The 27,041-nt window shown below is 43.5% G+C and overlaps 3 protein-coding genes across 4 annotated transcripts; all 3 read right to left on the bottom strand.

The window, feature by feature from the left end:
- Positions 1-650: 650 nt before the first annotated feature.
- On the bottom strand, positions 651-11,161 carry rinl (Ras and Rab interactor-like). Of its 2 annotated transcripts, XM_071897308.2 has the most exons (11): positions 10,770-11,161; positions 10,283-10,457; positions 7,490-7,598; positions 6,577-6,649; positions 5,852-5,940; positions 5,634-5,716; positions 4,956-5,175; positions 3,939-4,655; positions 2,319-2,636; positions 2,020-2,151; positions 651-1,605 (listed from the first exon to the last, which is right to left on the bottom strand). In XM_071897308.2, coding segments are annotated over exons 1-11 (2,454 nt in total). In that variant the 5' UTR covers positions 10,772-11,161; the 3' UTR covers positions 651-1,069. The 2 variants fall into 2 exon arrangements, with proteins under 2 accessions (XP_071753409.1, XP_071753408.2); XM_071897307.2 differs by lacking the exon at positions 10,770-11,161 and having other exon boundaries at positions 10,283-10,659.
- A 397-nt stretch (positions 11,162-11,558) lies between these two features.
- sirt2 (sirtuin 2 (silent mating type information regulation 2, homolog) 2 (S. cerevisiae)) lies at positions 11,559-21,238 on the bottom strand. The gene is made up of 16 exons (XM_071897312.2): positions 21,118-21,238; positions 20,919-20,965; positions 20,598-20,646; positions 19,965-20,075; positions 19,770-19,811; positions 19,561-19,667; positions 19,179-19,235; positions 18,401-18,469; positions 18,123-18,252; positions 16,217-16,276; positions 15,853-15,908; positions 15,615-15,691; positions 15,167-15,218; positions 15,004-15,071; positions 14,817-14,883; positions 11,559-13,476 (listed from the first exon to the last, which is right to left on the bottom strand). The coding sequence occupies exons 1-16, from the start codon at positions 21,131-21,133 to the stop codon at positions 13,336-13,338; spliced, it is 1,149 nt and encodes a 382-aa protein (XP_071753413.2). The 5' UTR covers positions 21,134-21,238; the 3' UTR covers positions 11,559-13,335.
- Positions 21,239-21,971: 733 nt separating this feature from the next.
- dmac2 (distal membrane arm assembly component 2) lies at positions 21,972-25,865 on the bottom strand. Its single transcript, XM_071897314.2, has 6 exons — positions 25,841-25,865; positions 24,985-25,175; positions 24,206-24,286; positions 23,515-23,654; positions 23,138-23,300; positions 21,972-23,049 (listed from the first exon to the last, which is right to left on the bottom strand). The coding sequence occupies exons 1-6, from the start codon at positions 25,856-25,858 to the stop codon at positions 22,878-22,880; spliced, it is 765 nt and encodes a 254-aa protein (XP_071753415.1). The 5' UTR covers positions 25,859-25,865; the 3' UTR covers positions 21,972-22,877.
- Positions 25,866-27,041: the final 1,176 nt, after the last annotated feature.

Genomic DNA, 27,041 nt, shown 5'->3' on the forward strand with positions numbered 1-27,041 from the left:
TAAGACTTTGCGTAGCCACCTTATGAGCACATTCCATCAAACAAAATTCTAAACAACAACAACATACTGTATATTCAACCATTTGTAAATAAAACATTGACGTATGGCAAAGCTGTGTCTCCCCCAGGAGGTGTGCTGCTGCCCTCCAGTGGTCAAAAGAGAAAACACAAGTATTACTTCATGGATTAATATTGATTATACTGTTAAAACGAGATGAATTTAGATTTTAGGGGAATTACAACATATTCACTTAGCCTTGTCTTGTTTCAATCTGCCCTAATAGGATTTTGGCTGCAAGGACCCAAGGAAAAAATTCTAGGTAATTTCAGCACAAGGAACCAGCAGCTTTTTTCCCAATGGCAAAAGCTCAGATGAAATCTCTGCAGCATTATGTTCACTGTAGGTGATCAGAGATACAGAATGTGTGTTGCTGAGACACAAATGGAGTCTCAGCAAGCCAGGGAATAACAAAAACAACAAAAAGGCCGTGTTGTTGTTATAAATACCTTTGGATTTTCTACTGAAACAACAATACAGTTTACAACTGTATTGTCAGGGCACAAAAAAGTGAAGTAAAATAAAATTCAGATTGCATTCCTAACAAATATGTCTTTGTAGGTGATCCACATATGGATTTTTCATTTGTTGGTATTTTATTCATTTATTGTTATTGTGTAACTTTGCACAAGTTATCCTTTTTTATATTCACATATTTACACATGAAACATTACAGCAGTTTAAATTAATCAATGTATAAAAATGAAATATTTTACATAATAAAAAGCCAGACTCCTTTCTTTAACAGCTTCCAAATCTCAACTTCATCACATTTCGTAGATCAGATTCATCCAGGGGCGTCGATTGACTAAACTGCATCTAATATCATTAACCACTAAAATGTCTACGCCTGCTTATGATCACTACATTTCTGGGGACAAAGTGGAGTAACAACAGATGACTGACAGGATATTATTATTTGGCCAGTGCTTCCCTGATGTGTGTTTTTAGATATACCTTCCAAATGGAGGGTTTGACCCAATGAGAACAAGTGGAGGCAGTCTGACCCATTTCAGTGCTCCTCTGCTCGGTGTATCTCTAACTGTTGGGTCCAGCGGACATCATGCTGATGGACAGCAAGGTGCTCCTTCCTACCCTCAGCTTCCTTCTTCCTCTCCTCTTCTGCTCTACTTACAGACTGTCCATCATCCTCTTTGCGCAATAGCATCTCTTGTTGCGATGCCGGAGGAGCCGATTGGTCCTCGGCTTCTTGTCCTCCCCCCGTCTCTTCCCTCACCGGCTCCAGAGCCTCTGTGCTGCTTTCTGTCTGCTGCTGTGCCTCAGCCACGTCACCGGACTCGCTTCCTTTCCCACTTTCGTCCTCCTGTTGACTTCCCGTTTCCGTCTCAGAGCTCTTCCTGTACGTCTGCCTGCGAATGGTCCGTCGGTTCTTTCTGCGACGCGATTGGTTGCAGTGCAGGGTGCGCCGGCGATGCCACTGGTTGAGAGACTGCTGGGCTTCGGCGCTGAGCTGGCGGACGGCCAATCGCGGCTTGAAGCTGCTGATGTAGTAGAGGGAGGCGTATAGGGTCGTCAGGTAGTAACCGCCTGTTGATATGGGGAATGAAGAGAGAGAGAGAGAGAGGGAGAGAGAGAGAGGGTATGGATGATCAGCAACATCCATACGCTATCAGGCTTCTCTGTAACTATACAGAGTGTCTGAAAAGCCTGTGGAATAGGGAAACTGTCATCTAAATGAGCATCAAAGTTGCTTGTCAGAAGTGGGATTCGAACCCACTGGCCTCAATTTGGAGACCACAAACCATGGCAACTTAGTTGACTCGGCCATCCTGACAATTAGTGTGTGTGTGTGGGGAAAACAAGAGCGACAAGGCAAAATATATGGCGTTACATCTCGATTTCAGGCCTTTCAGACACCTTGTAAGCTTGCAGTAGATTGTATGGACATGAGGGAGTGTCTAGGTGGCTGTATGTCAAGTCGTGTGTGTGTGTGTGTCTCACCCTCTCCCTGCAGCTGCGTGGGATCCAGCAGCTCCATCATGTAGTCGGTGTCCAGCTGTAAGGTGACCACATCGCTACGGAGCAGCACCCACGTCAGGCAGGGCAGGAAATCATCTGCTCCGAACACCATGCCTAGAGAGAGGAGAGGAGAGGAGAGGAGAGGAGAGGAGAGGAGAGGAGAGGAGAGGAGAGGAGAGGAGAGGAGAGGAGAGGAGAGGAGTAAACAGAGAGAAGACAGTCAGAGAGAGCTAGAGAAGTAATAATCTCTATACAGGCATCCTTCAGTGCCGCCCGGCTACCTGGGCTGGCGTTGGCGCTCATGCTGTGGTAGATGCTCTTGCAGACTTTGAGCAGGATCTGGACCTTCTTGCTCGGGGAGTAGGCGGCGCGCATGCTGCTCCACCTCTGCTGCATGCGCTCCAGGGTGGGGGGGTCGGGCACCCCAGCCCCCGCCGACCCCCCCAGCTCCTCCACCCCCCGCCCCTCCAGCACCCGCTGGTTGGCCCGGAGACGTGGGAGGCTGCTGTCGTTGCTGCGGGAGGTCTGGAGGGAGGAGTAGAGGTGGGAGGTGACGGGCTTCAGAGCCACCTTGTGGAGGGAAAGCTCCACCATGGAGTCTGCAGGAGGGTGAGAAGGTGTTAAGAGTTAGAGAAGGAAATGCAGTTCTCTTTTTCATGCATTATATTTATATGTAAGGAGACAATTCATGATCTTTCATTGAGGTGCAGGGTCCAAAGGGACAATCCTAGATATAGTACAATATGTGTCATTTTCAAAACATCTGTGTGTCTCATTTGGAGGAACATGCTTGTGTTACTTTTCAATGTCAATCACTCATTCATTCATTTACTTTACTCCCTGAATCTTTTTTCAGTGTCCAGGGGTGTAGAATCTATCCCAGCATGCACTGGGCAGAAGGCAGGGAGACACACTGGACAGCTTGCCAGTCCACAGATGGACAGACAATCATACTCACATTCACACCTATGGGAAATTTAGAGTCTCTAATCCACCTGATTTGCATGTCTTTGGACTGTGGGAGGCAGGGTTATTATAGTTTGGGATTTTTCATTAGTTTTTATTTTTATTTTGTTTTCAATTTTTTTATTTCAGTTTAGTTTTACTTTGTTTTCGGTGTGCTTTTGGTAGTTTTAGTTGAGTTTTTTTATATATATATATATAAATATTTTTGGTCGGGGTGGTAGTTTTTAAAGGTTAAATGATAGTTTCAGAACAGATATTTTGCATATGTTTTCAACAGGTATTGTGTAATACAAACAATAAATCATACATTTTTTTTAACATTTATTTACATAAATTTTTCAATGCATCCTAAACTAAGTCAAAGTTGGAGCCACTTGCTTTCATGCTGCCTAAATGAAATGCACTAGCAGACTCAACAGCAATCTGAATTCAGACCATTTAGCTCAAAATAATCCCAAACAGGATTCGAGGCGGCATGAGGCGTTTTCTCCCAAGCATTTTTGACACAAGTTGTGAAAACAGCGATGGTGCTGACAATGTTGGCACTTCTGACAAGAGCAAGAGGTGCTCATGGGGCCCAACAAGTCAGTCTACAGGATTGCACCATCTAGTGGTGTAGTCAGTGTTCAGCAAAAACAGCCAAAAATTGTCCACCCATAATTCATTCTCTTTTTCACCCTGCACATAAACAAAAACGTAGATTTTTTATTTTATTTTAGCTATCATAGTAGACAAGATAGTCTTAGTTAAGAGTTTTTTAACAGTTTGTTTTTGTCTAACTTGATAATAACATTGCACCCACACAAAGTGCACACAGTAAGGGCCAGGACTCAAATGTGTGCTGTCCCAAACTAGACACACAGATGTGTTGAAAATGACACATCCATTTAAAGAGTGTATGGTAAAGCCCAGATGAACCGGATCAGCTCTCTCACCTATCTCCAAGTCAGGTGTGTCGGTCATGCTGTCCAACAGCACCTGGATTTCAGTACAGTCCAGTAGCGTCTCCCTCAGCGCCGTGAGCGATGACCTCACCTCCTGTAGGAACTCTGACCCCGTGACCCCGGCGGGATCGACCCCTCCCCTCAGCGTCGTCTCCACGAACCCTCTCGCGGCATCAGCGAACGCCCCGCCTTTCCGCTCGCTCAGCTCCAGCACCCGGTTGGTCAGTCTTCTCTGCTGACACACCAGCCCGCCAATCGCCTGCCCCACCGCAGAGAGGCGGTGTATGACCTTGTCAGCCAGCCGCTGCGCCGACGGGTGGGTTGGGGCGGGGCTCGACAGCTGACCCTCCAGCTCTTCCTCTATGCTGCTGATGGACAGCGAGTCGAGCTCCAGCGACGGGGGCTGGAGGGAGGACAGAGGCCTGGGCGGGGGCAGCCAGACTCCGTCCTCGATCCAGGACACCCTGCAGGGAGACTGGGGCACGGGGCTGCTGTGGTGCAGCTCTGAGACGGAACATGAGGGAGTCCCGGGGGTGGAGGGGGTGGACGGGGTGGAGGGAGGCAGGCTCTCCTGGCTTCCCGGTCTCCAGGGGGGATTGCAGGCGGCGTCTCGGCTGGGACGCCTCAACACCACCACTGCTGGGGCGGTGGGTGTCGGTGTGGTGGGGGGGCAATGCGGCGAATCGGCTGACTGGGCTCGGATTAGAACTGGACAAGGCAAACGCAGATTATGAACACCACAAAAGAAGTGACTTCAATGTAGTTCAAAATCACTGCATGAATCAGGATAGAGTAACTGCAACAAACAGTACAGATGAATGCAATATACTGTGGAGCATGGAGATAACACTATTTTTCCATATGGTTTTAGTTAAAATTGGTCTGTGTGTGTGTGTGCGCCTCTGTATGTATGTATGCGTGTGCGCAAGTGTGTGTGCTTGTCTACACAGACCGAAAGCAGCAAAATTATAAATAATTTCTACACACACCAAAGTGACACTTCCTGACCTGAGCTCTCAGCACTGGCAGCAGAACCTTCCTGGTCCAATGAGATGGCTCGTTTGCTCTGTAGCCCCGCCCCTCCCCATGGCCTGGTGGTGCTGAGGCGTCTCTCTCGTCTGTAATTGGTTGACTGAGGGCTGGCTGGCCGGCGTGTCAGCCAATCGTCTCCGTGCTCACGGAGGTAGAGGGGGTTGATGACACACAGGGCGCCATTGGCTGACGTCAGCTGAGGAAACACACACACACACACACATAGTGGCATAGTGAAGGAGTGTGTGGAGGAAGACGTGACAACATTGTAACCCACAGCTTGGGGTGTGAAACAAGATATAACCCACATGGAAAACCCATTGCAAACCTCTGCTTCTTATGGTAATCATTACATGTGGTAAGACATTGAGACACGGGATGCAGCAACACTATCAGTTTGGTTTCCATACACATTAAACCCAATATGGAAGTTTTTTTCTTTACACTCTTATGTCTATTCATCACCTGTACATTCACACACACACACATGCACATTCCCACTGTTGAGGAAGGAATGGAAAGTACCTGTACTAAGCAACATTCCTATATGGACACCTAATATGTAACCTTCGACCCATATTTACACCTTAAGTGAGCATATAGGAATGTTACTTTTCCATTTCTTCCTCAACACCCCACACACAAAGTGTATACCTGTATTGAGCACATGACAGTGCTTGGCTCCCTGTGGGTCATGTGATCAGTCTGTAGGTCAGGGGGCGCGCAGAGCCAGGTTTCTGCATAAGATAAGTACTTTAAAATAAAGCAGGTTTCGTATAAAGAACCACATATTTCCAAATGCAGGTTAAAAGAGTCAGTTGGTCCGTGGCAACAAGTCAACAAAGAGTTCCAAGGTAAAAGAAAAGACTCACTGGGTTCAAGCTGAGAGAGACGAGCTTTTGTCGGATCGGTTACGTTGTAGATCCACTGAGGAACGGACAGACAAACGGCCAACGTGTCCCTGAGACAGAGGAAGATGTGAGACAGATAAAATATATTTGTTAAGGCAGAGTGCTTCTTACAGTGGGTCACATAAACCTCCAGGTGCCTGCAGGACTGCTGCTGCCCATGCATTTGTTCACTAGTGTTTTAGTCTTGTGATATTAGGAAACTACTGGCCCAATTTTGGGTGAGTGACACGTCATGCCACCAGATCTGGCATTTACAAAAGTGTTTTAGCATATTATCGCTGTCCAGTGAAAACCTTGTATCTCTGACATATCAACTTTTCAGGAACTAATAGAAACAGCCTTGTTTTTAGCTTGACTATCATGCGATTTTGAGTTTATCCTATGAGGTTTTAAAAGGGTTTCATAAGCACCAAGGACCCCCTCAACCCATAGAGGAGCATGTCATCCTTCAACTGAAGTTAAAACATGTTAATCAACAAAACTAAGTAATGAAGTTTTCATGTGACAACGACATGCAGTTCATCAGATGCTTTTAGCCAAAGCACTTTAGTACAGAGAAGGAAACAAACCCCCTAACCATGGCTGTGTTAGTGTCATGCTCAACCCATACAGCTGCAGGAGCACATGTACTTTAGGCTTGCTTACTTGAGAATTCCTGGTTAAAGTGAAAATTCAATGTTTCTTACCTGGTCAGAGAGTAGAAAAGCACCAGCTGAGCCAAGTCAGAGAAACCTAAACGAGATTCAGACAGCTGGAAGACTGAGAGAGAGAGAGAGACAGAGAGAGAGAGAGAGAGAGAGAGAGAGAGAGAGAGAGAGAGAGAGAGAGAGAGAGAATGAAATGAGATGCTCAACATGAAAAAATACATTCCTAGAAACATCCAGTAGTCGGAACCAGGAAGACTAAAAAGGGACTTTGGTTTCTAAAGATAAACCAGTTTGACCGTTCAATTTTAGTTTCGCTTTAGCCTTAGTAGCAATTAAATCTATTATTTCCTGATACTATTTGGCATCTATACTGCAGAGCAGGCTGCCTCAAGCCAGGCCGTATTACAGAAGAAAATCCTGAGTCAAAGTTAGGAAAAATCCTAATTTGCCATTACAGAAACAAGTCTTACCTTTATCATATTTTCCCCATCCTATTTTTTCAGTCCTAACGTTTCTTGACTTAGGATTTAGGATTTTTGAGAGTCAGGACAAAGCCAAATTAAGTTAGGACTCTTTGTTCTGTAATAGCAAAAGTCATAAGTTCTGTCCTAAATACAGAGAAGATTTCAGACTGAGGAACTTTTGGTAATACCCACCCAGGTTTCTATGTAGGTGATCACCCAGTTTAACAGCAGAAAGAATAGCTATGACATCAGATCCTGTGTATTCGGCAGTATAAAAACCTACCGCATGCCTGATAAGAGTCTTTGTCTGAGTTTCGGCAGAAGTAAGTGGTTCATAAAATAACTGGCAAATGCAAATGATTACACTGCAGGATGATGCCACCGCTAAACCGCTAAACGTGAAACATGAGGAACACACACACACACACACACACACACACACACACACAATAGAAGTATTGGTGTGTTTGCATGTGGTTGCTCCATACCTGTACCGGTGCATTTTATACGGTAATCGACAACTTCTTCATTCTCTCCTGTGGACACACACAGCAGGCTGGGCTGAGACGTCTCAGCGTCCCTCAGCAGCAGGAAACTCTGGAGAGACACAGAGAGAGGCATTTCAATAGAGGAGGTGGTGTGCAAGCTTGTTGAGCAGGAACAAGCTGTGTGTTCCAGAGGGCTCTTCCCCACCTCGGCTTCTGGCCAACTACAGGCAGCAAGGTGGAGGAGAGAGAATGGACGACGGGATGTGGAGGCAGTGAGAGAGACAGTGATGATGACAGATAGATTCTGAAAGTCCACACCCATCACAGTTAATGTAACATTTAGCAGCTGTATTGTATGAACACACAACTCTCCAATCAACACACATAATTGTCACTGAAAAATACACTTATTAACACTGGGAAATTTGCTGTGTAGCATGGATTCAGTCAGTCATGATGCCAAATCGTGGCTGTAATCAGCCTAACAGTCATGTGCACAGCAAATTTTCCAGTGTTAATAAGTGCTGATTTTTCAGTGACAGTTATTCGGAGTTGACAAGTGTTGATTGAAGTGTTGTTTGTTCACTCATAGAGCGGATATGGAAAAATGTGAAATGAATGATGAAATGTGTTAAATTAACTCTGATGTGGACTCATAGAAACACTGGTATAGTGTAACTTTTCAACACTGACTGCATAGCTGTGTGTAGAAACCACATTGTCTCTTCTGGAAACCATGAGTAAATGTAACAGATACAGCACTGGAATAGAAGAAGCAGTTGTTTAAGACATTATTAGTGTAATGCAAATTTAAACACCTGCAATCACAAATACAGCAAACCAGCTATTGCTAAGGCACGTAAGTTACATCATAGGTGAATGTGGAGCTGCTGCATGCACATAGACACACAGAGGAAGTGGCTTTCATGTGCACAGAAATAGATGCGAGAAGTAGGTTCACTACAAGTCATCAAGTCAAACTTAAAACACACACACACACACACACACACGCAGCATGGCAGCTGGGTAATGGAGACGTAACCTGAGCAAATATCTCTCCAATGATTCATAGCTGCAAGATTCATTCACTCGCTCATTCAGATTCAGAGGAAGACTCATAGCGTGACACAAATCTGTCAATCAGAAATCTCTAAGACTATCTTCACACTATCTTCACATTTAAGGGCAGCAGAAACCTTTCCTGCAGGAAACTCTGGGGTTTCCCTGTACTGAGAAAGCCTGTTCATGTACGGTCCAGTCGTGCCCTGTGGCCCAATACTCACGTGTCAACGACTTATTGCTGCATTTCTAGGTGTATTACTGCATCTTCATGTCATTCTAGTATTTCTGTATGCCGTACTCTAACACTCTGTCTTCCCTTGCTACTCACTTTGTCTTTCTGCAGCAGACCGTGTCCGTCTGTAGCGCAGTCTCTCCCTTTTATCTAGCACTACTTCTGCATTCATCTCTGCAAGCAGCGTGTGCTGTTTTTATCTGACGGACATTAAAAAAAGGAACTGCCTTCAAGTCGCAGCAATGTGCAGGTCAATGTTCAGCCCGGTGTGAACGTGCAGTTTTGACTTCCACAGTTATAGGATAGTTAAGTGAAATATGAGCTATCGCCACACAGAATGCCACTCAGTAGCAGCAATGTGACTGAGGCCCAGCTTAGTTTCATTGTACTAGAATGCCTGCTAGGCTGCTGGATGAGCAGAAAACTTCTGGTGAAAGGCTGATATATTGTAGGTAGGCTTAATGAATGAGAGGAAGGAGGAGAATAAGCAAGAGAGAGGACCAGAGAGAGGACAGACAGAGAGGCAGGAAAGCAGAAAGACAGACGGTTGGGAATAGAGACAGACAGGCTAGGATGGACAGAGACTCCCCCTTCCTCCCCTTCCTTCAGATCTGCCCAACAGAAAGGCAGAGAAAGAGAAATTAAACGATAGACAGAGAGAACACTGCAAAACAATTCTCCATCTTAACAAGTAATTTCAATGCCATGGAAGGAGGTTATGTTTTCACCCCCGTCTGTCTGTCTGTTTGTTAGCTAGATATTTCAAAAGTAACAAATGAACTTGGCTGACTTTTTGTGGACAGATAACCCTTGTCAAATTGATTTGATTTTAGTGATGATCCAGATCAGGTATTTCTGCCTTTAGACAATTATATATTTTTTTCTTGCCATAACCATTATGCTGCATTCATGTGCTGGTGGGAAAGTCCAACATCCGGGATTTCCAAGTCGGCTGCTAAACAGCATTGCATTCACATGCCATTTGTCGGAAAATCAAACACAGAAGGCAAACGATCAACAAACATAAACCTTTACGGAGGCTGCAGCTGTGCAAGATGGAGAATTCCCCTGCGTTGGTGGAGGTTTGCACTCTACCGAGCGCCTTCTAGTATTTCTTTATATATATTAGTGTTTTAATTGCTTTAACATCAAAAACAATGGGGTGCAAGATTTATACTTTGTTGCCATACCAACCACAGGCAGCTAGATATGTTTCATCACATTACTTAACAGTGAATGTATTCTGATTAAGATCTTATTTTTATTAAAACAAGCTAAAAACATCTGCCAATGGGAGAGAAAAGTTTTTTTTCCAATGCAAATCAACTTGTTTCAAGACTTTTCTTGAATCAAGCGGCCTTGTCTTGATACTAGTGGAGTGATCCGCTTCATTTTGAGAAACTCTCGAAAAAAGTGAAACCACATTCACCCCAAGATGGCAGATTTTTTTTCACTTGTTAAGATTGCCAACACTTGTTGCAGTGAAGCGGCCAGCTCACCCCCGCAGGACTTCCCCGCAGTGCAGCGTGGGCCCCCTCTCTGTCCCAGGGTGCTGCGGGGCACCAGGCCTGCTGACAGCCCCTCAGCTGCTCCAGGACGGACAGCAGGGACTGTTTCTTCCTGCTGCTCCTCCACGGGATGGCTGTCATCCCATTGACCGGACTGTGCACCGCCCTGGACACATGCAAACATATGAACACACAGATACAAACATATGTAAGCATGCACAACGGATATGTGTTAGATTGTCTGTACGGCACATATCTACAATACGACAACAAAATAGAGTAAGATACTGGGTTGCTGCCCCGTTCATGGTCTATGAATCTGACTAAGTTGAGGTTGAAATGTTGCTTCTCCATCTTTTGGTTGGTATTTTAGATTTGGTTATCTTGGACATTGATTTGATTTTCAATAATCAGACAAAATTTTTTTTTTTTAAATAAAGAAAAGCACACAGATTGTATGAAAATGATTAATACTTACATGTGGGCTGGCTGGCAGATACAGGGAGTTGGTGTGAGTCTCCGTCTCTCCTCTACACTATGTGCACACTTCTCCACATGTTGCAATCTCTCTCTGCTCTCTTGAACCCTTCCTTTCTGCACTGGCCCACTGTTGCTCAACAGCTCAAAACAACTGGGCTAAGAAGTAGGAAGGTCACATGCACCTCAGAAATACTGATCGCTGTACTGATGCATGTATTCTTTGATATTATTTCAAAAATAAGGCATCTGTCGTTGGCATGGCTGCTGCATTTGCCTTCTTCTGACCAGACTCCAGCACATGCTGGCATTTGATGAACTTTCATTTTGCATATGAAACCTCTCAACTGATGTTTTATCATCGTACCTCACCCTCCTTCCCCCAACACACACACACACACTGAGTCTACATGTGGTTAACCCAGCTCTGAGCATCCTCGCTCAAAATGAACAACTGACAACTTTCTATCTCAAGCGCAGCCAGCCTCTTTCTACTGTGTTCCTCCTTTGTTCTCTGTGCGGCACTGTATCTCCTGATATGATAAATGGTAGACTTCAAAGTTGAGATGAACAGATAGCGGTCCCGAAGACGCTTTACCACAACTCTGAGATTACGACTCTGTGTGTTCTTGTGCGTTGGTTTTTGAGATCAGAGATCTGATCTTGCAGCTGTGTAAGAAACCTGCACACCTGCACACACCCCACTCAGAAACAATCCCAAAACGAGCAAATCGACTTGGAGTTTGAATGATGACTATGAATCTAAACAGACAAGAAGGAAGGCCAAATCTCAAGACTACACAGAATGTCTTTTTTATTTCATGTACTTGCAAGTTGGCTGTCCAACACCAACCATGTCTTTAACAGAAACCACAGCTAGAGGTGTCGTTGATTGGTCAACAACATTTCCGTGGCAACTAGACTTGCGGTCTTCCGCTATTTTCTTCCTTCCTGTTACATGCAATACCATCATGCCTGCTGTTTAAACCATTTCCTGCAAACATTACCATCATGATCACCACCATCTTATTGGCCAATGCCCCTGGCACAGATGAAGCCCAAACCAACAGATCGCCTCAGCAGTACAGTATGACCAGTTTTGCCTTCTGATCATGAAGAAGACCATACTGGCAGAGATGATGCCATTGGTAAAAGATAAACATACTTAATCCTTGATTTCAGTTCTTTTATTTGAGTTCCAGTCTCAGCTGTGACGAGGAGCATCAGCCTGACATATCAGCTGTAGTACGCAAAATATCTGGAGCTATTCATAACATTGAGTTGCACTCTCTTTTGAGCAATCCGTGCCTCAGTTATCTCAAAGCTTAAACATCCTTCTTGTCCTTCTCCTGCCCTTTATCCATTTCCCCTTCATGATGGAAGTGGATTCAACAGCTGAAATCAATAAGGGACCGCAGCTTTCACCAGGATTCACCCGGCCAGTCTATTTCAAAGAAAGAGTGTTCCTGATATTTTGTGTGTTCCACAATAATGGGTAAATAAGATTAAGTAAACATCATATTTAGCTTAAGAGAGCATTATATTGAAAGAAACCACAGAAATCATAGGTGCAGAAAGAAAACATGATGGAAAAACACAACAAAAACATTAATTAAAATAAGCTAATTACAAAAGTTTCATATTGTATACTACCACCCATTATTATTCTATTGCTATATTTACAGCTGATGTGGCTCTGCCTCAGTTCACCAATCAGGAAGTTCATTTTTTGTTAATGTTGTTAATGCTTTGTCAGTTCCTGTGAGGTCGTTGACCAATCAGATAAAACAGAGCCGGGGCTGCATTCAGTAGGGGGAGAAAAAGGTTGACAGATAAAACATGAAATATACAATAGCCTAGATATTGCATACAATTTGGAGGAAGCTGGGTCACTGCACCAAATTGAAACCAAAGAAACTCAATGAAGTGGCACCTGAAGCGCCTCGGGCCAAATATCTGTCACTCCCTCAGTGTGAAATACAGTTTAGAGACAATATTCCAGCTTGCCTACAATGCAGCAGATTCTACACCACATTGCTGTGGTTTTGATGATGTTAAAAACCATCCAGGCATCAGATCTGAGAGCTTGTCTCGTTGACAGACAGTCCAAATCAATTTAGCGCTATGACAGCAATGCAGGTAAACTGGAACAATGTCAGTCTATTGCAGTAAAACCTGTCCATGCATAGAGCAAACTGCCTCAGCAACAGACATACAGTACAAGTGAGGCAGATCTGAGCCCATGTAAAAAAAAAAGAGAGTTGAGCAATGTTAGTAAAGTGCAAATAACTGACAGGAACAGAAGCATAATATACATAGATGTCAGAAGTCCTATGGGTTAAGGATTAAATGTCCACAGATGGAAAAATAGCCTATAGAGACGACAGGACTGTCTTCATCTGTCTGATAGACACTCAGATCTTTACTATATGACGCATTCCTTTGATCCAGACCTCAGTGAAGCGTTACCCTGCCAAACAAACCCCTGCTATCCTAGTCTCCCTTCAAGGGCCAACTCCAATCTCTGATGTCACTAGTCGCCATTAAAAATGGATCTTTCTAATTGGCTACTCTTCCTTTTTAGTCTCTGGTGCCACTGATGCAGAGCCCGCCTTCGCCGCAGCTCCTTTGCTCTCACTGGCCTTCTCTTTCTTGTCCTGACTGTCGATGCTGGCGTGCTCCCTCTTCACCATCTCTTCCAGCTCCGCCTGGAGGGAGGAGGAGGAGGGGCGAGGGAAAAAAAGAGGGAAGATAAGAAAAGAGGGGTTAACATGGCCAAAGGAGAGCAGGCTTGCAGAATGGGGTTGGTGAAAAAAAGATTCTAGTAAATCAACATCCAATGCTTTGCATTTACTGAGCAGTCCTTCCTCTGTGGTTGCACTCCACCACACAACTTCACACTCACACTCACAGTAACATTTTATTATTGTCACTTCTCACTCATTTGCTATGCATGGTCTCTGCCCCACTGGCCTGCAGGAAACAACTATTACTGTGTTGTACACACTGGCACACTTTCTGACTAATTCTAGCTACACTTTGTGCCAGGGCTAGGCCGTTTATTTTAAAGGCATTCCAGTATCAGTGTTTTCCCCAGAATGTTATTCTTGTCAGGGTGGAAAGGCCTCTCAAACAGCATTTAGACCATGGGACACTAAAACTCAGAAACCCAGACTCATTACATTTTTTTCCACTCCAGACAGGGTGATCCAACAAAATTAAAATGTCATTGCAGGTTTTTATGTAGCTGTGGTCAGAAAGGAGCCTCCTTCATATCAGCAGTGGACAACATGACTGGCTGATACCTGATGTCTAATAAAAGCCATGGGTTTGATATATAGGTTTGCCAACCCTAGTTTATACAATACTGTTGTCAACAGTATTCTATTTGTTTAATCAAATACATACAGTACATTTATTTTATGGTATAAAAAGTAATCCATCTGATGATTGGTTGATATCTTAGTGTCAAGTGCAATTTATATTGGTAACGCCAATGAGAAAAGATTAGATGAAACTTTAATGATCCTCATGGGGAAATTCGGTCTATGCAACAGTAAATAGTAATAGTAATAGTATAATAGCAATAATATAATAGGTTACAGCAAAGAAAAATAGAAACCAACAACCAACAATGTCAAGATACGTAAGATATAAAATATACAGTACAAAAATTAGGAAATATATGCAGAATGAATATGAGTAGAATATGAAGAAAAAGAAAAGAGGTATTTACAGCATATAAGTGTCATGTTCAAATTTACAGGTTTACAGAAGGCCATACATATAGCATGTACTGAGTGTTTAGGCATGCAGTCATGCAGTGTAAAACAAAACCAAAAACATGAATGTCAAATATCATTACACTGTCAAAAATGTAATTATATGAAACATTAATGAGGGAAATTGTGGTATAATATTGTGTTAGAATTTTGGCCATGTTGCCCTGCCCTGGTTTGCATCTTACTGGAGTGATTACAGTATTTCCTCTCTAAAAGACTAAGGCCATTTGTTCCAGGCATCCTGTGTGCAGTTTTCTTTAACTTACCTTCCATCCCAGCAGGTCAGCTAGAGCCAAGCAGCCGTCATCACACGTGCTGATGTGGGCTACATCTCTGGAGAGAGAGAGAGAGAGAGAGAGAGAGAGACACCAGCATGTTAGATTCATCACCATTATCACCTCAGAAATAAGCTGAAAAATGAGACAGAGAGAGAGAAATGGCAGCGTCTCTCACCTGTAAGCCTTGTTGGAGTCAAAGTCCATCCCTCCTCCAAAACCCAGCATCCCGAACAGAGGGTCAGCCTGCACAGAAAAACACAGATACGCATCCAACAAATACATCTACCACTGAGGAGAGGAGAGAAGAGAAAATAGATGATGGAGGAGTGGAAGCTCACCTCCCCTGCCTTCTCCATGTTGATGAGCAGTCTGGGGCAGCCTTTGGAAACCCTGAACGCCACAAAAACACAGGATTTAATTACATGGAATTTTATTAATTTAGCTGACGCTCTTATCCAGAGCAAATTACAATGAGTGAGCAAATGGGGCCTCTGTGTCTTGCTCATGGACACTTCAACAGGACACATGGCTGTTGCTGGGATCAAACCTGATACCTTACATGTTACAGGACAGTGAAATAGAGCACTACTGCCTGATTATTTTTTTATTTAATTATAGGTCTAGTGGCATCCTAGTAAGAGCATGAAACACAAAAAGGGTGTTCTGCAGGGCTGTGGGATTAAAATAATATATGCGGTTAACTTGGAAGGGTTTGGGTGTTTATAGACACACACTGTAATAGTAACTATAATAAATTTAATCAATACGAAATCTGATCTCCAATACCTGCCGACTAGACCGGCAAAGGGCTGCACCTGCAGAGACGTGCCCATGACGATGAGAAGATCACAGCGAGGAAAGTCCTGAGAGCGAAAGAGACAGAGAGTGAAAGAGAGAGAGAGAGAGAGAGAGAGAGCGAGAGAGGAAGAAGCGTTAACATTTAGGTGTGAAAAGAGCTTATTTCTATGTGCGCCACATCCCCTCCAAAACATGAACGCATGCTCGCACACCACCGCCCGCTCACCATCTTCATTGAAGTGAAAAACCGGATGGGCAGATTCTCTCCAAAGAAGACGATATCTTGGTAGAGGGGAGAGAGGGACAGAGAGGTGACATCAGGATGATTACATGACATGACAGTAATATATATGACACATTTATCAAGTAGACATGCTTGTGAAAGAAGAAAGAGAGAAAACAGTGTGCAGAAGGGTTGGTTGATGTTTTTTGCTGAGGAGTGGATGAGAGAAGTAAGTGTTACATTAGACAGGTCAACAAAACACCTTCACTGAAATGAGGAAAATAGAATGAGGTGATGTACAATGGAAAAGAGCAGACAGACAGACAGACAGACAGACAGACAGACAGACAGACACACAGCAACTGACCTGGCTTGACCAGACTGCTACACTTGTCACATTTGGGGATATCATCAGAGAAGATCTTCTCTACAAGGCAGAGTGGGGAGGTTAAACATTCAAATGACTGAAATCACAACAATCTCACTCCCACTCTTTTACATTCAGGTGTAGCAGAACCAGGTCTCCACAGCTCAAAATGGACCCTTGAGTAACATTCTTTCCCAGGAACAAAAATGACCCTTCACCGTTAAAGCTACAAAAGTGTCACCTTGACGCTGACCAAGACTAAGGGGGGATCTCCTCCACCAATCAGACAACTCTTCTGAAATTTACAAGTTTTATCTACAAGCCACATCCGACTGCAGACCAGGATCTCCCTCACACACACAGACTCACACAAATTAAAATAAGAAGATTTCTTTTTATCTGGACCAGAAGACTGAGTTCTATTGAATTGATGTTGGACAATTAGTCACATTAGATAATTAAATACATTTTGTATCATGTTACCAAAAGGATCAGGAATTGCTTTCTCCCTTCTCTTTTTAGTTCTGTAGAAACCCCCACCTTTCTGGATAGAGCCATAAAAGTCATAAATCCATAAATTATTTTCATTCTTGGTTTAGTCCTCTTCTCTACTTTGTATTCCCTAATGTCTCCAATGAGTTTTTAGAATAGTGTGAATTATATATTAAATTGGTTAATCATATATGCTTAAGTGTTTTAACTATCCTCCCAATAGTTGGACCCAGTTATTCCCCTGGGACTACACTGCTACCTAAGGTCTGCTTATATTTACCCATTATTGGCCCCCATATCGATAATTATGTTCTATTTCATTGTTTCCCTATATCAACCACCAAAGTTACTATGTATTCCTGATTTAAACATTAAGATTATAAAGTATGTATCTAGGCTATTCTGCTAAAACAACTCAAAAGCAAAGTTTGAACAGTGAAAGTATTATTGTCTAATCATGTTTCATGTAATGGTTTTATGCAATCCATAAGTGTTTGTTTACAGGTTTCATAATGTTCACCGATTGACAACAGCGTGCTTCTTGCCCCGAGCTTCACACCGGAAGCTACGATGCCGATCCAAACTTAGAAAACTAAGTGCTTCACGGCCCGAGCTTCACCTCCAAGACCAACTAGCCAAGACTTCAGATTCAGAGCTCGCTGCCTTGCTCTACTCTTTGTCACTAATGTGATCCTGCCTTTTTACAAGCCATTTATACTACGAAGTTGAGCCTTGCTTTTATCATCACCAGAACCGCGAAGACTGTTATTCGTTATTTTAAAGTTATTTTAAGAACGAGTTGTTAATCCGTTTATTAGTAAAAGTTACAGAAGCCAGAAGCTCCAGTCAACTCTCTCAGCTGACCACCGACCAGCCTGCCGAAGCCTCCTGCTCCATCCAGCCTGGAGTCTGGTCGACAGCAGAAAGCCAGTGGCAGGACATCCACCTGAAAGAGCGTCTTTTTCCAAAGACCTGCTCCAACTCCATCATTTGCCGTTGCCAGGTGACCCAACTATGACACATTTCACCCGTTTCATGTATTACATGGTTGGTTTGTTTGTTTGTTTGTCTAGTAGGTAGTTAATAAATATATTCATTCACTATAAAGTTGGTTGTTCTGTATTTCCTTCTCTGCAGAGAAAAGTAATCCCTGAACTGAAAAGATCTCATGATCTTCAGATTGATGACTGATTAGTAGAGCCAAGTAAAGTTCTGTTTTTCCTTCATCTATGAAGGTGGTGCCCCTACGAGTGTAATTTGATATCTTGATCAAAGTTTCATATTCCCATACCTTTACTAAATTCTAAATTTGATATTTTCGACTCTACACGCTACACAGAGGTTAAGAAAAACAACAGTGAGTCACTCTACCAGGCACACACAAGCACACAGACCTACACACACACACACACACCTTTCATCCAGTCCAGGCTGTACTCCTTGCGGCAACAGAAGCTGACACAGTGGGAGGTGTAGAATGTTCCGTGGGCTTCAATTAGGTCCTCTCCCTCGAGCCCGGCCACACGCTCCAGGGTGTCGATATTCTGAATGAACACACACACAGATCAATACAGCAAAGGTAAAACCTTACTAAAAGCACATTTTCAGATTGAGTATGTGTGTGTGTGTGTGTGTGTGTGTGTGTGTGTGTGTGTGAGTGAACTAGAGACCTTGGCTGGGTGTTAGTCTAACCTGTGAGTAGCAGCGTCTCAGGATCCCCTTGTCCTTCAGCAGCTTCATGAAGTAGTGACAGACTGTCGGCTAAACACCAATAATTATCAATCAACCACAAGCACACAACAACCTACAGAGCAGTTCATTGTTCTCTGAATAACAAGCTACTTTTCATGTAGAGATGTTCTGGTTGTAATTTGTTTCTCCCTTTTGCCATCAAAGTTTTACGTAAAAGAAGAAAACGGTTCAATAAGTCTATGCTTGAAACGTATGTTGAATTTTGAAATAGGGCTGTACAATTCATTGTGTATAACCATGTGCAAAGATTCAACAGTTAATAACAGTTACTTAATATGTATCTTGGCATCTTGTATCTTGGAATCTTGGCATATCAGCAATATTAAAACATTTCATTTCATTTAAATGTCGGCTGTTTGACCGCAGCACAGCGAATGTTGTTATTGTTGTTCTCTGAGTTGTAGTGACAGCTATTTCCGGTTTCCCTCAGTTACGGTTACATCTCCCACCCCCATTAGCGTGTAAATAAAAACAAAGCCATAGTGAGTATAAACAAATTTGTATGTGGTACCGTATTCAACTGGGTTTCTATTTCAGTCAGGTTCGACTTTGTTGTTAGTATACCACCTGTCTAAGAACCTGCCAAAATTCATTTTCACAGCAAGTATACTGCCTGCTTGACAAAATCTTGGGTCACAAAATCAGAATGGTCTATCAGATAAGCTCTGATATAGTGACAGTTACAGTGAATGTATCTGCAGCAGGAAGTGTGTTGTACCTTAAACTGTCCCGGGTAAAGCTCCCTCGCCAAGGCGAAGAATGGCTCCGGATGTTTCTGAGATACAAGATGGGGAGGAAGATAGAGAGGTACATTTTACTGTGGTGACAGTGAAGACTGGTAAAGTACCATCACAGGTCATAAGACATGATAGTCTTCAGATAACTGTAAAAGGGCATACTGTGCAACTAACCATAGCAGCCAAGTAGTTTAAACTACTGGTACATATTATAATGGTCTATCTGACTGAAAGATAGTCTTAGGTTTATGCTAGGACAGATGCTAATCCTAGTATTGCTTGTATTTACAGCTATCCTACAGCTGTTTTTGTTCCTGAGTTTATATAGTGCTTCATATTTCTCTGCAGTAATGTTCAGCACACCTTAAAGTAGTCTATCTGGAAGATGGCCTCTGGGTAGGGCAGGTTGTATTTCTGCAGGTTGGCATATAGGCCAGTTCCTGGGGAGCGGAAGTCAGGGATCCCAGCAGCTGTGGGTGGAGGTGGGGCTCAGAGTTACAGATTGAAAAAAAAAAATACCATTATGACACTTTTAAATACTTATCCTTTGATGCTAAAGCAGAGATACTCACATGTGGATATTCCTGCTCCCACCATGCAGATGATGTTTTTACCTGTATGGATGCAGAGCGTTATTTCACTCGATCAATAACAACTGCATTCATAATAGCGGGCTTGTAAGCATAAAAATCAATCCACTATAATCCTCAGAGGCCCATAATGGACAGGCAGAATGGATGCAGCATAGAAACTATGCAAAGACTCACATTTGCCGCTCTGTATGTATCGCGCCACTCCCTCCAGAGTCAGCTCATCCAGAACCTTCTCTGCTGAGCCTAGGCCCAGGGTGCTGGAGAAGAGGTTACGCAGGAAGTCCACTGAGAGGAATATGGAGGAGAATCAGATAAGGGCAAACAATGGAGGGCAAGATCAGGAAATGGTGTGTTGCAGTAGCCCCAATGCATGCCATTCCCTCTTGTATGGGCAGAGAGTCATGCTAAACTCCATTCTGAATTATTAGGAGGATTAGGATTTTATTGAAATAAGTTGTGCTTGGTACATTATATACATGCCCAACTGATGAGTGGCATCAAGCGATTGGAAGAGGTCTTGGGTCATATATTGACGCTTCTATATTTACTGATATGGACAGCCACATTAAAATTACAGATTTTTCAATGGTGTTTGGCGTGATTTTCTTTCAGTACAACAAAGACCTGCATGTATCTGGGCTACTGTTGCAGGAGCATTCCAGAAATTAATGGTGAAATAATGTGAGACGTGGTAGAAATGTAGGTAAACAGTTGTAAGAGAGGATAATTTAGTATTTAATATTTTCTATAATGTAAAAGGCAGTGTTGATAGATTTGACATTTTTGTTTGTGATTGTTGCCACGTACTCTCTGTGTCTCCTGAAGCCTCTTCCTCACTGCTGTCGTCAGATTGATCCTACAAAGACAAAAGTTTCAGTGTCTTACATTCAACCATAACGACTCTGTGGATTCAGCAGCACTGCACAGTTAGCCCATTGTAACTGGCTTCTTGCATAAAGCACAGATCCGCACTGCCAACACCAGCCATGGTAGACAATGACAAATGGGTCAGTGTTTTGACTGACATTACTGGGAACTAGCTAGGTAGCCCCACCTCCCTGCTAACACGAGCCCCCTCCAGTGGTACTGCTGCAGGAAAACAACCTAAAAAAAACGTATGTTCCTTACCTCTGGCTCGGGGGTAACGTCCTCCTCTTCTTCTCTTTTAGGAAGTTCTACAAGTACAAAATAAAATACATGTAAAATCCCTACCTCAATTAGTTCTTGGAAGAGGTAACGTTAGCTACAAAGCTAGCTAAGCTAACGCGGCGGTAGACTGTCAGTTTGTCAAAATTTAACTAATTTTCAGAACAGACAACCACCCTACCTGATGCATCAGACATTTATCCGTTTGCTAAGGCCCTTCAACCACAACGGTCCAGTTGCCAATCAATTTCAATCCAATTTTTACGATGGTGACAGGTATCCACAGCTCAGCTGGCCCGATCAGATTGTTGTTGTCCGTCAAAAATAGTGTCCGTGTTTGTTGTGACCCAGTTTCCATGACATGATTCGTTCCTAGCGCGCTGCCCTACTTTATGTCCTAAATTTCACCTGGCATTTGGCATCTAGTTTTAACCAGCCCGTTGTTAATGAGCATGTGTTACACAAGAGATTTATATAACAGTTTGCATACAACTTCAAAGTAGGTTACATTACTGGTACCTAACATGTGGTGTGGAGTTGCAGTAGCTGATGATATTACTAACACAAGGTCGTTTTACATCAAAAGTGCCTACCAAAAAATTATAGAAGGTATCTCTACATACAAAAGCAGCTGTGGTTTCTTCATTTCCATTCACTATCTTGTCCCAGTCCTACTGGTCTCTTCCTCCGCCCACTGTGGGGTCTGGCACTCCTACAGTACAAGGCTATCTCCTCACACTGGATTATGGGCTTTACCTCACACCGTTAATAAGCTTCCACACCATAGACAGTGGAAAATATTCCACACGTTTCAAAACCATAACGTGTCGCTGTATGGTTTTCTTTGTGTGCTATGCATAGTAACTTATGAATTCACAGGTAAAGGTAATAAAGTACAGTAATGATGACATTGAACAATGAAATATTTATTCGGTACATTTACAATAATGTACATAATCATATTTACAATTTAGCAACAAATAAAGATTTATTGCCACACTTGCTGACAAAGTGCAATAACTTGAGACAGAGCCATGATATTATATGTAAAAAAAAACAATTTCCAGAATGTAGAGGCAGCATGAATAGCTCTTCAAGTCTGTACTTGTGATACATGTAAGAGAATTAGACTGTATGTATTTCTGTACCTACTTCATGTCTCACTCACATTTCCTTGTTACCACTTTCCTCAATGTGTCATTGACTGTAGCAAATGTGTGAAATGTGTTAAAGTCCTATTCCAAGCTTAGACTGTGGATGCACCCAGAGGAGGCGATGGGATATTAGAGAAGTATCTTCTACTAACACCAACCTTGCACATATACCTTAGGAAAAACATAAGCTCTGGCACAACTAAAACACATAACCAAAACAAACATGGAGGTGGAGCATTTTTCTTTCCACACTTACTGTATTATTTTCCTTCTCACACGCTCAACACTCATTGGAGTCATTGACCAGCTCACACTGCAGGAGCACGTCAAGACTTGTCCAGATGTGAGTCTCAAACATGTTTTTGTAAATAACTGTGATGGTCCCACACACTACAAGATCATCTGTGGTGACCTTCCACTATGATCAACCCAAACTAGTGTGGTTTGATCTTGAAAATCAGTCGTGATGGCCTAATCGTGGTAATAATCCGCCTAACAGTCGTGCAGTGTGTCCCCAGCCTTACACAGACCCTCTCTGCAGAGCTACATTACACCCATATCATAGCGATACCTCATCTTCAACCTCTATGCTTGACTCTTCCCCTCTCCTCTCCTTCTCATGTCAGTTGTTTCCTCTTCACCTCTCCTTGCTTCAACACCAGCCTCTTTCTCTCTCTCTGGTGGTTACAGCAGCAGATGATCTGACAGCGGAGCTCACTGAGCGGACTATCCCTCCTCCTGTACCCTATCCCGTCTTCTGATCCCTGTCCCTGCCTCTCTCTGTACCTTACCCCTGCCCTTGCATGCACTCCTTCCCCTCTCTTTCGTCCTGCCTCAGGCTGTGGTTGTAGCCTGTGGCGGTGATTTGGCAGAGTGGCAACATCTCCTCCAGCAGGATGATGACCAGACCAGGACTCAAAATCCCGGGGAGGGACGACACATCCAGACGCCGCAGTCCCCTGAAGCACACGTACAGAAAGGCGGACGGTTAACAGAAGAGTTTTGCTACTGACGACCAGCCTGTGCTGTGAGTGTGTGGGTAATTACTTGAGATTCCTCAGTGCAGCCAGGCCGCCTGTGGTGATGCGTGGACAGTGAGAGATGTCCAGTTCCTCCAGAGAGTCCTGGAACACGTGCAGCCGGGTCAGGGACCAGTCGTCCACCTCAGGACATCCTCGTAACGACAGAGTCCGCAGAGACCGCTGGTCCACTGAGGGAGGACGAGGCATAAGTTTAGTGTGCATGATCAAAGACAAGGCACTTGCTGAAAATCATCTAACTGAATTTACAGTAAATGTACATGACAGAGAGAAAGAGAGAGAGAGACTGAATATAGTTTAGAGCAAAAGAAAACTGACATTGAAAGAGAAAGAGAAAGAGAGAGACAGACAAAGACAAACAAAGGCAGAGCTGGAGTTCAGTACCCAGGTTCCCCAGCCCAGTGTAGTTGATGACTGTGTGGCTCATGTCTATTTCCTCTAGGGGCGAGTCTTTGTGGTTCACGAAGTCCCAGTTGAACCTGCCCCTCTGGTCTGGGCGGAACCACTCTGATTGGCCAGCATACCTGAACATGAAGTACAAACCGTTAAACTGGATCACTGCAACACAGAAACATGAACAGAGCACTGTCATCTTCAGATGTACAGTGTATCAATACAGATTATAAACAAACAGACTAATACTGCTTTAACGTCATATGGTAATAACGGCCAGTACAAAGTGATGATTAAAAAGCAAAAACCATACATTGCAATGCCAACCACAAATTAAAAATCCAGCAATTACTTGTGTCCTGCCATGACATTTTAAGAGTTGTGATCCTAATGTGACTTGTGTGATGCAAATTGTTCATTTTGTTTAATTTATTTGAAATTAATTTGTCTTTCTCTGCACCTGAAATCAGATATTTCCTTGTTGGTGATGTCAATATTCAGTAAGTCGGACGAATTGGGTCCATTGCCAAACCCCAAATTCCCAAATAGTATTTACAACCTGAAAGGTGACGTTTTGACATTTTGTCAAAAAGGAAACTCATATCTACCGCCTTTCCCATACGACGTAAATGCATCTTAACAACAAACCAAACGGCTCAGTGCAGAGGCAGCAGGCACTCACCTAAATCCTCCCTTCAGACTCAAGACATAATAAGCTGCTGCTACGTTGGACCCGTAAAACCTGTGAGTGTAGCCATAGTACCTGTGAAAGAAAGGAGGAAAAAGCAGCTTTGTTTAGGAGGTGGGGGAAGACAGCGATGGTCACTGATGGTTTCACATATATTACTTGACAATATGTAGTTGGGATGCACCTGTACCACTTTATCATTGCCAATACTCATTCAGAGTACCAGACTTAAAGTACTGTATGATATGCAGTACTGATCCCATACATCATTTTACTTAATACAGACTTAGACCGTTAGTTTGGGATCACTAGATGATTGAAATGTAAGTGATCTATCATCCTTCTAAATGTGAAAAACTGCATAAAATCAAGCTACTTTGCTTCACTTTCTGACCTGTTACATGTGGTTCTTAATATTGCATTTTAGTACTGGGAAATTTTTTAAATCAATAACAATTGCATCTTATTTTTCCATCTGGTGATATAGTTCTTGAACAGGGGCTAAACCATAGAGATATAACAGTAAACAAAGTGGTTGCTAAGCGACACTTGGTTAGTGCATTAATGTTTCAATTGCCTGTAATGCAGTGAAACGTGTGCATTTCTAGGTACTTTGAAACAGCTTCAAACGTGACTGAGGCTATCAGAATTGAGGAGCACAACTATCTGTTTTATAAACACTGGTACCTATCCAACATCAGATACCAGTATTGGTGTACAGGTGCCTCACTAGGTTCAAGGCGGCCCTTGTGTGGTGGTATCCTTGGTCTTACGCGTTCTCCTTTTGCAATCTCCTGCTCCTAAAGCTAGACGTCCAGTTGAGGAGCATCTCCATGTCGTAGAAGCGCTGTGTGAGGAAGAGGAGAAGCCTTCTGGACAGAGGGGGCGGAGTCACCGGGCTGGAGCTCCACGGTCGCCTGGCAACAAGGAGGAGAGCTGCCCGCGTGCAGCATCGCTGTAAAGACTGTACAGAAAGACAGAGAGGGAGAAATAGGCGGAGGGAAAGGGTGGGCAGTAAGAGAGAGAGAGAGAGAGAGAGAGAGAGAGGAAAAGAAAATGATACTTTGATACAATGCTTGTCCTAACTAGAGAAGATGGGAAACCGAGTCACCAAGCCGACTATAAGCATGTATGCCCTGATGCCTATGGGTCCTCTCTGGACCATTCTAGTAACGCTACTCCTATTGGTGATGATATACAGTAGCTAGGCATTGCAGTCAAATTAACGTTAACGCAGGTACAAGAGGAATAGACAAGCAGTCAGTCCTACAGCCCTGGTGGATTAAGATAGATAATAGAAGTAGAAGACTTGAAACTGGAGTTTACACTGTTCTATTGCTATTCCCGTTGTGCCATACTCAAGTTATTGAATAAACGCTCAAATGCCATGTTACGACTATTTAATATATCGGTAGCTAACTTTACCTGAAGCAGCACAGCATGTTGGGTCTATGGAGCATTTGACAACTGCTAAATTAAGGGCTATACTGACCGCAATGTCCACTTCCTATCAACTGACGGTAAAACGTTACCTTGTAATATATATTGCCATTCAAGAATCTCAAGTAAACGTTTTTGTTAAAACTAGGTAAAGCCAATAAGTAGTCGAAATAGGAAAGGTAACCTTACCACCAAGGGGGCCGCCATGACAGTCCAGTCAACAGAAAGTCGTAAGGGACAAACGTAGCGCTTCCGCATTAGCACTCGGTTGTTCCGCTGTTCCAGCACAGGGTGTCGCTCACTGCTTTCTACTGATCCCGACCACATGAACCTGGTCTGACCTGCAACTGATACCAAGAAGACACAGAAGTCAAATCACAAACAAGATGGACAAGCGCCATGTTTCTGCACTTTACCAACAGTTACCACCACCACCTATCTCTCTCTCTCTCTCTCTCTCTCTCTCTCTCTCTCTCTCTCTCTCTCACACACACACACACACACACACAGTAATGCCTTTTCCATTTCATTATTATTATAGAGGTGAGTGTCCTAGTCATATATTTTGATCCCCATAGGCAAATTCTCTCTTTGCTTGCCCTCCTCCACGGGAAGGTCAGAGGTCAGGATCAGCAGAATCACCCCCATGGTACTTGTAGCGAGTCAGTCAGTGTCTTGCTCAAACACACTTCAGCAGGGCAGAGGCCTTGCCACCTCTTATAGGCTCAGAATAAGAACCTATAACCTTTGGCATATCCTCCTGCTGGAATAACAACCTGACAATGCCCCTCAAATCATTACAAAAACTGGATTTCTGCTTTTTAGGTTGCTGACTTTGGGAATTGCTGCAAAAACATCACAAGCTACCTGAGTCAGTCAGCTGGTAGAGCTACAGCCTCAGCCTGCAGCCCAGTTGTTTTGTGTTACATCTCTAAGCCCCTTGCTTGTTAGTCCAATTTTCTTCCAAGCCTTCTCTGACTGAGCTTTCTCTTTCCAACCTCTGGGAGTGAGTAGACTGTATAACAAACAACTCCAAACGCCACCCGTCTGACAGCTGTGTCGATGGAAACCAAACATACCAACACTCACCTCTGACACCCCACTTCTAATACTAGCTTTCTACTCTCACTCTCTCTCTCTCTCTCTCTCTCTCTCTCTCTCTCTCTCTCTCTCTCTCTCTCACATACATATTCACACGCAAACATCTCCCCATGGTCCCAACCCACTCGCAGTGAGTCTGATGGCGACAGACGGCTCACACCTGCTGGTAGAGACAATTAGCAAATGAGATCATCCTCACTTGCACTTTTCCTGTGTGTGTGTGTGTGTGTGTGATGAAGGATGAATAATGGAGGAGAAATAGAGGAACGGTGGATGGAGAGCTAGTCAG

This window comes from Centroberyx gerrardi, chromosome 6, assembly GCF_048128805.1.
Source record: "Centroberyx gerrardi isolate f3 chromosome 6, fCenGer3.hap1.cur.20231027, whole genome shotgun sequence".
NCBI lineage: Eukaryota > Metazoa > Chordata > Actinopteri > Beryciformes > Berycidae > Centroberyx > Centroberyx gerrardi.